At 27.7% G+C, this 12,440-nt stretch overlaps 1 protein-coding gene across 1 annotated transcript in view; it reads left to right on the top strand.

Annotated features, from left to right (window-relative positions):
- Nucleotides 1-5,461: 5,461 nt before the first annotated feature.
- LOC100159898 (carboxypeptidase E) overlaps nucleotides 5,462-12,440 on the top strand; it is a gene marked incomplete at its 3' end in the record, with an annotated part of 9,650 nt that continues 2,671 nt past the window's right edge. Inside the window, 9 exon segments of the mRNA XM_029486261.1 lie at nucleotides 5,462-5,596; nucleotides 6,243-6,423; nucleotides 6,577-6,821; nucleotides 6,911-7,107; nucleotides 7,173-7,328; nucleotides 7,803-7,969; nucleotides 8,077-8,213; nucleotides 11,052-11,090; nucleotides 11,093-11,190. Coding sequence (XP_029342121.1) covers nucleotides 6,395-6,423; nucleotides 6,577-6,821; nucleotides 6,911-7,107; nucleotides 7,173-7,328; nucleotides 7,803-7,969; nucleotides 8,077-8,213; nucleotides 11,052-11,090; nucleotides 11,093-11,190 — 1,068 coding nt within the window.

Genomic DNA, 12,440 nt, shown 5'->3' with positions numbered 1-12,440 from the left:
ACCTAATATTATTATTATTATTATTATTTTTTTTTTGATCTTAAGCCCGGCAACTATCATTAGCTGTATTGGTTTTGTACGTTTTTAATGTCGGTAGGGGTGGAACACGTGTGTGTTGGGTTTGGCAGAATTTTTAATTGGGCACCCATAGGTATCTGCCATGCCCGGGTGAGGGATGGCGGCACTTGTTCTCCGGACACCGTGACTTGCCCGAAGAAAAATGCCGCCCGTGACCAAGGAATCGAGCACTCGGCCACTCCGTCCCCCAATATTATTATTATTATTAGGCTAACAATACTATGTTTGTACTTAAATTATTTAAATATAAATTTAAATATGAATAGACACATTTGTACTTAATTATATTATATTGCCTATATTTTGTCATTTATTCTTTTAATGTGCGCATAGGGCATAGGTATTACCGGGTTTAAATTTTTTTTCTGATCCCCCCACTATATAAAAATTATGTATACGTCACTGCTGGTAGGATCTTTATGCCTGGTCCTCGATCACCCACAAGCTACCCTTTCTAGGGTATCGCCGAATTGACAATTTTAAATATCACGATTATAATACCAATATTACTAGCTAATTACAACCCAGCGATTCGCGTTCTGCGGTGCCGTCGCGGATGTGATTCGCAATGTAGTTCCCGGAAACTGTAACTTTGTTTATGTATTAATATAATATTCTGATGATATACTATCAAGGTCGATAGCCTAAAACCATCGATACAAATACACCAGAAACTGTGCTTCGTGTAAATCGTGATGTAATTATCTTGATGCGGTGTTATAATGCAATCACGCCGTATCGACAACTTGTTACGTATTTAATTTCACGTGAAATTGATATTGCATATTGTATACAGGGTGATTCCTTTAACTCTTTATCTTGAAAAGTGCATAACAATATTATTTCCACATCATTTTAAATTCTGGGTGAAACGATGAATGTATTGATTTAACAATGATGTGTGTTTTTTTTTTTATTATTTTTGTGTCTGTCATCACCTTTTAGGACAGTAAAAGTGCTTCGATTTTCTTCAACAGTTTCTTTTCTGATAGGATGTGAATCTAGTTGGTAATTTGGGGGGTCAAAAGTAAAAATTTTCCAGTAGATTTCAAAAGCGCTGTGAAAAACAAAATAAAAATTAAGAAAAAACGGGAAATCTTACGCAAAATCTGTTTTCGATAAAATTGATTTTGGTTTTTGGTGTAACTTTAAAACAAATGACCGTAGGAACATACAATTTTGACTGAGTGTTTATATTAGCATTTTATATACACCATAACATTTTGAAAATATTTTGACTTATTTTGAGCTGTTTACGGACATTTGTAGTTATCATTTTTTTTATTTTTTTTTTTATATAAATATCAATTAAATTTTATTTGTTGGTTATAAAAGCTATAAAGTTTAATAGAAGGTTCCTATTATATTGTTTCAAAGGCGGATGAAAAAAATTAAAAATCCATAGCCACATTTTTTGTTTATAAGCATCTAAAGTTCATATATTGACAAAATACGTAAAAATAAATTATTTCGAGTTAGAAATTCATGAAAAATTTTCTTTTTAAATCTAAAATTTGAAAATGGAATACAAGAATCCTCATAAGTTTGTCTACCTTTTTCAAAAAAAAATGTCTACAAGCAAGTCAAATTAAATTTTTATGAGTGTTTGAAATTCATATTTTTACAACATTTGATATTCACTCGATTTCTTACGTAACGATTTTCTTATTTTGTTGTAATTAAAAAATTAATAACTATAGAAACTTGAAAATTTCACTGAATGTTTATATTAGCATTTGATATATAAGATAAAATTTTGAAAATAATTTGACTCTTTTTGAGCTATTATTACGGACATTGTAAGTTTTCAATTTTTTTAGTTATTTTTTCTATAAATATCAATAAAGTTTTATCTGTTGGGCCAAAAAGTGTAAAAAATTAATACAAGGCTCCTGATACATTGTTACAATAACAGTTGAAAAATATTAAAAATAAATAGGCACAAATTTTTTTTATAAGCATTTGAAGTTAAAATGTTGACAAAATTTATCAAATTTAAAATTGAATAATTATTTTTTAGTTAAAAATTTATAAAATGTTCAACTTTTATATCTAAGGTTTGAAAATTTAAAACAATATTCCACGTAAATATTTAATTCTGTTGCCAAAAATTCTAAGAAATACATAAGCACAGTTTATTTTTATAGTAATTTTAAGTTCAAATTTGGATGAGATTACATATTAAAAACCTGGAATAACTATTTTAGTTATTGTGTAGTGATTGTAATGATTGTATAATATTATTTGTGGGTACTTGAAACTTCTAAAGTATACTATTATATATCTATGATAGTACCACGGTTTGTTGTTGATATGTAACGCGTTACCTGATGGATATTGTGATATGATTAATTTGGGATTTATCATTAATACATTTTATAGGTCAATTTATTTTTAATACTATAGATAAGTATACCTATAATAGGTATGTCTAATACCTAGACTGACAAACCATCTCCGCTCAGAATCGTTTTTCTTATACAGTGATATTACATCATTGAATTCAAATTTAATACTATCCATTATACAGTGACCCACATGTAACCTACTGTACAGCAGAGTGACATCCACTTATCCACCTTTTTTTTTATTACCTAGCATTTAAAGTTTAAAAATTGATAAAATATGTAAAAATCACGAAAATTAGTTAAGAATTCGTAAATAATTTTCTTTTTAAATCTAAGATTTAAAAATGTAATAAAAGATTCCTCATACTATTGTCTATCTTCATCAAAAAAAAAAAAATGTCTACAAAAAAGGTCAAATTACATTTTTATGAGCGTTTGAAATTCATATTTTTACAACATTTGATATTCGCTCGATTTCTCATGTGACGATCTTCTTATTTAATTGTAATTAAAAAACAAATGACTGTAGATATTTGAAAATTTCACTGAATGTTAATATTTTCATTTTTTATACACCATGACATTTTGAAAATATTTTGACTTTTTTTGAGCTGTTTCCGGACATTCTCAGTTTTCAATTTGTTTAGTTTTTTTTTCTATAAATATCAATAAAATTTTGTTTTTTGAGTAAAAAAGCGAGAAAATTTAATGCAAGGCTCCTGATATATTGTTATAATAGCAGTTGAAAAATATTAAAAATATATAGGCACAATTTTTTTTTATAAGCATTTAAAGATCGAATTTTGACAAAATTTATCAAATTTAAGATTCAATAATTATTTTGTAGTTAAAAATTTATAAATTAGTTTGAAGATGGTACTTTAATGTTTAAAGAAGTCATTTTTGATTTTCTCAATAGGTATTTAATGCCGCAGAAAAAACCACCGATAAATTACGAAAAACTGGTAAAAATTGGATTTTAATTTATAATGCTTTGTTTATCAGCATAGAATCGAATAATACCTATTATAGTATAAATTCTACTTACAGGATGTAATAAATAATAAAAATATCCAGACTGACAAACCGTCTCCGCTCAGAATAGTTTTTCTTATACAAATAAATACAATGATTATATTATATCATTGAATTCAAGTTTAATACAATCATTTATACATTGACCCACTTGTAATCTACTGTACAGCAGAGTGACATCCACTTACCCAACTTTTTTTACTTTTTACTTTTATGAATGACAAAATAAATCTTAAATTTCATATTCAAAAGCAGAATATTTTTCTGAGTAAAAATGGAACGCCGAACAAATAGTTAACTAGATATGTATGGCTATGATAATTTATTATTTTAAGTATTTAAAGTCAAGATGAGTGGAGCGGAGTGGCACTAAATAGTGAATAGTACCCCCGCCAAATTGTTTGAATAAGTTAAACTTATTGACACAATTACACGGTTTGACGATAAGGCGGTATTGACTTAAAAGTTAATAACAATAGTCAATAGGTAATAAATGATATAAATATTATTAACTAGTTTCAATAATAACGATTAAATATTAACAGTACAATAAATGCAATATTTTCGGCAAAAATTAATTCTAACTACCGTAGTCCGTAGTACTATTAGTAAAATCAATTACCAAAATACAGGAAATAAAGGAATTTCTTGTGGCAATACAAGCTTATTTTTTTGAGAATCACCCATTATTACTGTAAATTGTAAAAAATTTTAGAAGATGTTGTTGTAAATTTAAATATTCAAAAGGGTAGTTACTGAGTTATGATTCACCTATATATCTACTAATAGTTCGTGATTATAATACAAAATATGAGAAATTTAGTAACTTAGAAACTACTTGTTTGATTTTTATTTATTTAGATGCATCAACGTTTTCCGAAATATAATTCACTTAACACTTTACAGTAAAACAGAGTGGCACTGGTTCTCATTTGAAAAAATAAGTTTATATCACCACTAAACATCCCTTAAATGGTAGGTAAACAAAATCTGTGTATTTAAAAACATGTTTATACTTTTTACTTCAGAATTTGCTTGATGAATCACCCCGTATATAATGTTGATTTATTACGCACACTGGACAGGTATAGAAAACCGAGACGGACTTGTCTAAATATCTACTAAAACTGATTCGAGACCACAAATCTTTCAATAAACATCGCAGTTTCAAGGCTATTGTGAATTCATGAAGTCACGGAGGTACCTACTATATAATATATATATGTATTTTTTTAACATTTATTTGAATATATACAATCCGTTATATTAGTTACAACTTACAATAAGCATATGGGCTGGATTATACAGTTGACTTTGAAATCGCGAGGGGAGTAGCTACCCAGCAGTAACACTCGACGTGAAATTACTATAATATAAGAATATATTTTATAAAATAATGTGCAATGTGTATCACAAATCAACAAATCAAAAGTTAAGGATAACACCAAAATAAATAATAATTACAAAATATAGGTATCTACATCACTGGCAATTCACAGCAGTTTTATCATATTATACATTAAATGCATAAATACAAAAAAAAATGATTTTACTTGTATATCACAGGTATATCAACAAGGTTTTATACATTATTATTTATTAGCAACTAGTACTACAGTCTACAAAGTACAAAGTACCTACTACCTATAGCATTATATCCTTTAATATTATTAATGATTGGTCTTTAAAATCGATCAAAATATGAGCTATATTACCTTTTGATATACTAGCTGCTTATACTTTTGTTATATAGATAGGTAGTTTCATACAACTATAATGATTATACAAAAGGAAATAGAAAAATAATGTTTATATTTCTTATTTGTATAACCTCGGTATGGTATTAATTGAATTGTAATGGTTTGTAAATAGTAATACATATTAAATATATACCTAATATTATTCAAAGCTACTCGCTAAACGACGCTTGAACGAGTAACGACGTTAGTTTACCTTATATACGTCAGGAAGTCGAAACAAATATTTCATAATATTAACTGTTGATGTTCATTGTAAATGTACACAATATATTCATGTATGTTTATTGATTTGTTTATGTTACAATAAACGCTGAACTCAAAATCAGTCATAAAATAGTGCTGAGCTGCGCTAACACAGTAGATAACACTCGAACGGTTAGTATTCTTTATATTGCGAATAAATATTAAATACACTTGTTGTAATTTTTGTCTAACGATAACTAATAGGATTTAAATATATTTTTATACATAATATTATAGGGTATTTGGTATATAAAAATAATTAATATAGTAAGTATATACACTTAAATTCTCAATTGCTGTTTTCGATGTAGGTTAAATAAGTATAACCTATAGTCTATCTATACCTATCTATAGCTAGTAGCTACATTAACATTCTGGGTTGTCCACTGTATCATTTTATGGAAGTAACAATCTTAGATGTACGTTTAAATATTTCACCAATTGATAAGTACAGAGAAAATAGATGGGCAATTAATGGTAATTATATTACGAAAGTCATAGAAAAGCTGGCGAAGCTTTTGTGATATTTGCTAAGCCCATTCAAACTATACATGTAATTAAACGAGGTGAACGTATTTTTAAACTATGGTAATTATTAACTGTTTTGCTTTAACAACAGAAAAAAAATTGTGACCACAGGTCTTGACGTAATAACGTATACTCGGCGCGAAATCAATATTATATATTATTGTAGAAGCCCCGGTGGGTGGGACGGACTTGCCTTATACACGTTTTGAGCATGCTCAGACTGAGAGCTTGCATTGCCATACTGTTATAGCCAGCTGGACGTTACTGCTGCTGTAGAAGTTATCCGTAGTCATACGCCATTCCGGAGAACTATTAAATATATAATTCATTATATTATAATAATTCAATAATAATCACACCGGAGAAATATTAAAAGCTGCAATGTCCTATTATTAAACCATAATGATCAATAAGCGAATCCAGATGTTCGGGTAAGAATTGATTATAATTATTATTTTGTATAATTCACATATTCAAAATTAACATACTTATAATTAGTTATTATAATTAATAATAGCAATATTACCTATTGTACACAAATATATTTAAACATATGTCATATATCTATATATAATATTATGCAGATCACCCGCAGCGTCAGTGTGGGCTTTATCGTGGTTAGCCGTTTTTGCGATTAACGCAAATTCGTCTGAACTAAAGGAGTTCCAATTCAAGCACCACAACAATGAAGAAATATACGATGCCATTTTGCAAATACGGGAAAAATGCCCAAGCATCACTAGTTTATACAGGCTGTCGGAAGACTCCGTAGAAGGCCGTCCTCTTTTAGTCGTCGTGTTTTCAATTCATCCAACCTACCATAAACCAAGTACTTACATTTTTTACTAATTGTATCACTATACCTACATATTTAATAATTTAAAAAATCACGCTTTAACGTTCATCGATTTTCTATAGTGGATCCAGAGTTCAAATATATAGCCAACATGCATGGTAACGAAGTACTCGGAAGGGAGCTACTATTGAAATTGGCGGATTACTTTTGTGATGAGTATAATGCAGGAAACGAGGAAATAGTAAAATTAATTACCAAAACTAGGATTCACCTAATGCCGACAATGAATCCTGATGGATGGCAAAGATCAACAGATGATGTACAATATTATTCATTTACATTGCATAACAATGATTTAAAAAATTTGTGAACTCATATATTTAGGGTGGCAGCAACTATTTAATTGGGAGAGACAACGCTGAGGGTGTGGATTTAAACAGAAATTTCCCAGATTTAGACCGAATCGTTTTTGATAACGAAGCATATTATAAAGACATAAACAATCATTTAATGCAAATGGTGGATCATTTGGAACAACCGGTAATTGCTATTTTTAAATTATTTTAATTTTTGGTTTTTTTTTTACTTTCTTTAAAAAAATGTTATCCATTTATTATTATTACTATTATAAAACAAATTGTTTAATTGCCTTTACCTACAGCACATTTTATTTATTTTATAAAAAAAAAAAGTTCTTAAATTTTTATAGTTGTTTGAGTATATCTGTATTCGTATAAATTACATGCATGGTTTTTTATTGACAATAATTAGATTATTTTTTTTGTACCTACCTATACCTATATTCGTTATAGTACAAATATACCAATGTACGAAATTAATTGATGGTTTAAAAACTAATGATCTAGTTGTTTTTAATTAAGGCAAAGTGTAATAATTTGGTAAAAATTAGTAAAAAGAAATAAGTAGAACATTAAAACATTTTAATGGTGTCAGGACTGGTGTAATGGCATCATTATTATATAATATTATTTGTATGCCTGTGCCCGCATATAGGTGCAACCAGAAACCAAGGCTGTAATGCAAATGATTATGTCCATACCGTTCGTGGCTTCAGCTAATCTTCACGGAGGTGATTTAGTTGCCAATTATCCATACGACGCTAGTAGATACGGCAATGTGCAAGGCGAATATGCCACAAGTCCCGACGATGAAACATTTAAGTAATGTTTTGTCATAAATATTATTTATACATATAAAACTAATACAGTAATACTAACTATGATAATATATAAGCTGAGTTTGTAATGTTTTATTATATTTTATTTAGATGGTTAGCTTTATCCTATTCAAATTATCACGCAGATATGGCCAATCCGAACAGAATGCCGTGTAGAGGTGGTGACAAAAATTTTGGCAAAGAAGGTGGTATCACTAATGGTGCTAAATGGTATAGTGTTAGAGGAGGTAAGATTTGATTTAATAATTGTTTACATAATATTAAATATTTTTTTAAATTGAAATAAATACAATAAATGAATAATTATAACTAAATACAATTTTAATAAGGACGAATATATTTACGCGCGAGTATTAATTGTAGTCTTTAGTCTGTACTATACAACCGCGGGGTTATCAATTTATAATTTTAGAATGACACTTGACACTCATTACTTCGAAACCATATAAGTACATTTTTGAAAAAAAGACGTTTACTATTATTAAAGTTATAAAAAACCATTGTAGTTTATAAAATTATAAGCATGGTCTAGGTATATTGTTTAGGTAGGTAAGCGGAATAGAATAACCAATATTTCGCACTTCATTACATAATTTACCTATCTAAACATAAAATGCTTGTAATAATATGCGTCATTAATTCAAAACATTTCCTAAATAAATTTGAAAATTGACTAATAAATAAAGCATTTCAATAATTCTATGATTAGAATAATATTACTGAAAATCAATTTTAATAATTTTATTTAAAACAATATAATTTCAACTAGCTGTTTGGCCCACGATGAGAAACAACCTATACTCTGTTTCAAAAGAGAACATATCGGTCGGCAACCAATTAATATCCGGCGGTGCGCATCCCCCACAAATTTTCCATTGTTACCGTGATCACGTGGTTTTCACCGCACGAATAGAATCATTTGACATGCGCGAAAGCGGTATGTTCTCTTTTGAAAAGGAGTATATAATATATATATATATATATATATATGTCATACTATCTTTAATATAGGTCCTATAATAATCCTGAATACTATAACTTAAACTATATTGTTATTAGTTACTAGTTAGTAAGTACCTTTTGGTGGAAAAATATAATTTACGAATAAAAATGTACCTATATGATTTAATTAATGTTATAAGAAATCTTTCCCGAATTGTATAGCCATTTTCTATACACGTAGAATTTTAATTTTTAGCATGTTAATATATACGATAGTTAATTGGTAAAGCCCGGTAAAGTTAACAAAAATGTGACATTTTCGTTCACTAAATTCAATAGTGTGGAAAGTGTGCTATTAGTTTTGATATTAGGGTGAATTGACTATAGGTATTATATCAATTTTAGGTAAGGACATTATCTGTACATTAGCAACGGCTTTTATTCGATATTTTAATTTTTAAGCGAGATATAAGTATTTTTAATTTGTGATATCTCAAAAAATCATATCTTACTTGAATTAAAATATCGAAAAATTGTTGATGCTTTAGCACAGATAATGTTCTTGACTTAAATTTTTATAATAGGTCAATTCATTCCAATATCAAAACTAGAAGCCCACTATTGAAACTAGTGAATTAAAATTAGCTACGTCGTTATGCATAGGTTCAAATAGGAGGGAGGACTTTAGGGGCTAAGCAACCCAAAAATTTCCTTCATTTTGTTTTAAGTTTATTCAATATTATCAAAGTAAGGATTTAGCCCCCCCCCCCCCAAATTCCAAACGCTATTTGCGCCTATGGTCGTACGTGTTGGGTAAACGTGCTTTTAGGAGTACCGAGTACTCCGACAGTCGAGTACGGTCTATATTCTATAATAATAATTCATAATTATTTAATACTTAATTTAATATTATTATCATCTTACTATATACTATATAAGATGATTTTTTTTTAATGTTAACACTCGTTGTTATAAAATGTGTTTACGTTTCTGAAAATATTTTTTTTTTATTATTTTTCCCTTTTATAGAAAATTAACTTTTCTACTTTTTCGATTGACAACAAACATTTTTAAACTTCATATTCTCAAACAGAATATTTTTCTAAGAATTAATAATAAATAAATAAAATCAAACTTCACACGATAAATTAATTGTTTAAAATATCTTATAAAGTTATAAGGTTTGACGAACAAAAAAGTGGACGAACCAACCTGTACCTATACTCCTGACATGGCAGGCTGTGTCACACCACTCCGCTAATTTTAACTCTAAATAGGTACTTATAAGTTATAAGTTATAACCAATTGGCTATAAAAAATATTGTTTTATGATAAAGTAAAATTATGTAATAAAAAAATATTCAAAAACTTTTTGATATTATGACAGGATACTTTTAAAAGAATCACTGTATATAATATTTATTATAAATTTATAAATAATTATACCGGTTTTATAATAGTATAGCCTATTAAAAATGTTTGACATATATACCAATACGTACCTACTTTAACCGTTTAAGCTTAATACAATATACATTACAATTAATATATTAATTAGTTAATAAACACAATTACTATAAATACATTTTATAACTTACACTTGATTTTTCTGACATTGTATTGTTAATAAACTTAAACATAAAATAATAGTTTTATTTTTAAAAATTAAACTGTAAATTATTTTTTTCAGAAATATTTGTTACATCAGGTGTGTAATACGTAAATGTTAAATAAATATGTCTATTTTCATATAGGTATATTGATTATTGAATATAGGTATTGACGTATTACGTATAATATTGTACAAATAACCAATATATTTTGAACCAATAATGTTGTACATTGCATTTAGTCCATTCTTGATTTCGTTGAACAAAAATAGTAGTGGTATATTATTAAGGGAGTATAAAAATAATAATGGTAAATATAAATGGCTTAAATATTTTTTCGGTTTGCCGTATATTTTCCCCCAGAAGAATAATATAAATTATAGATAATACATTTTGCAAATTATTAAGAGCTATTACTATAATAATTGCTTTTACTTGAATTGTAATTTTAATGAATGTATGCTAACTAGAACCATCCAAATCATAAACTTAATATTTGAAATTCGATTTCAGGAATGCAAGACTTTAACTACTTATCTTCCAATGATTTTGAATTACCTTAGAGCTGGGTTGTGACAAATACACAAAAGAAAGTGAACTAGAAAAAGAATGGAACAGAAACAAAGATGCACTCATCAACTTGATTTGGCAGGTATATCAATAAATTAATTATATTCATATATCCAAATCTAAGGGAAAAATTCAGGAGGTAAAGGGTTTTTCTGCGACTTCTACCCCCATACTCAATGAATTGTTTTTCTACGTATGTTTATGTAATAGATAGAATGATACACAAAGCATGCTCACTCTCATTTTTTCTAAATAATTTATCTAAATTCAAATTTTTGTAATTGTTTTGTAAACTTATTACTTAAGGACCATATTTTTAAATACCTACTTTTATATTTTTACACCATGTAAGGTCCTGTGGCGATACCAACTCCTTTTTTGAAAATGAGAACTAATCTTTTTTATTATCAATTACAAAGCAGATGATTTTTTTTTAAATGTTAATGTCACTAAATCAAAATTTTAACAAGTTGTTACCGACTTTCTGAGTTATTAAAATGTGTTTACTAAAACTAACAGTCTTTAAAAATAGTTTCACAAAACTATAAAATAATCATATAGATAACAGTGTCGTAAGCAATCTACTATAATTAAAAAAAAAAAGATTTGTAAGTAGTTTTAGTAGATCACCTACGACACCAGTGACCAGAGCCCGACATGTAGATCGTAACAATTATGGTAGATTGCTTACGACACCAATGAACTATAAGTAGATCGCTTATGACACCGTCACCATAATATACCTATTATCCAATCTTTAATTTACTGTTCAGAACTTATTATACTCAGACAATTTTTATAAATTATAAAATGTTAATGGATTAAAATTAATTATTATAATTTTCAAATAATCATATAGTCTTTATAGGTGTCTGCTAAACATACATAAGTTATCATGGATCTTTATTGCCTTTTAATTATTAGTTCACAATATTAAATTACTGAAAATATACTATTAGAATTTAAATTTAGGTACCTACATCTGTAATACAAAAAACCTTATAATTAACAGTTTATGGGAAAAAAAAAGTTGGTGCACGCCACAGTATACTCTTTAAACGGTATAAAAATCTAAGTAGGTTGCAGGTACTAGAGAATGTGGTCATAATGTATAATAAAAAATTCCAAAAATCAGAATTTGAATAAATACATTATCAAAGGAAAAAAAGGCGGGTAAGTCGTGGATGTCGCTCTGCTGTACAGTAGGTTACAAGTGGGTTACTGTAATGGATGGAATTAAATTTGAATCCAATGATATTATATCATTGTATACGAAAAACGATTCTGAACGGAGATGATTTGTCAGTCTAGGATATATTATTTTAAAGAAAA

Source organism: Acyrthosiphon pisum, chromosome A1 (genome assembly GCF_005508785.2).
Source record: "Acyrthosiphon pisum isolate AL4f chromosome A1, pea_aphid_22Mar2018_4r6ur, whole genome shotgun sequence".
In the NCBI taxonomy this organism is placed as follows: Eukaryota; Metazoa; Arthropoda; class Insecta; order Hemiptera; family Aphididae; genus Acyrthosiphon; species Acyrthosiphon pisum.
Note: the sequence above shows the minus strand (reverse complement) of the source record. Positions and strands in the feature narration are given on the sequence as shown.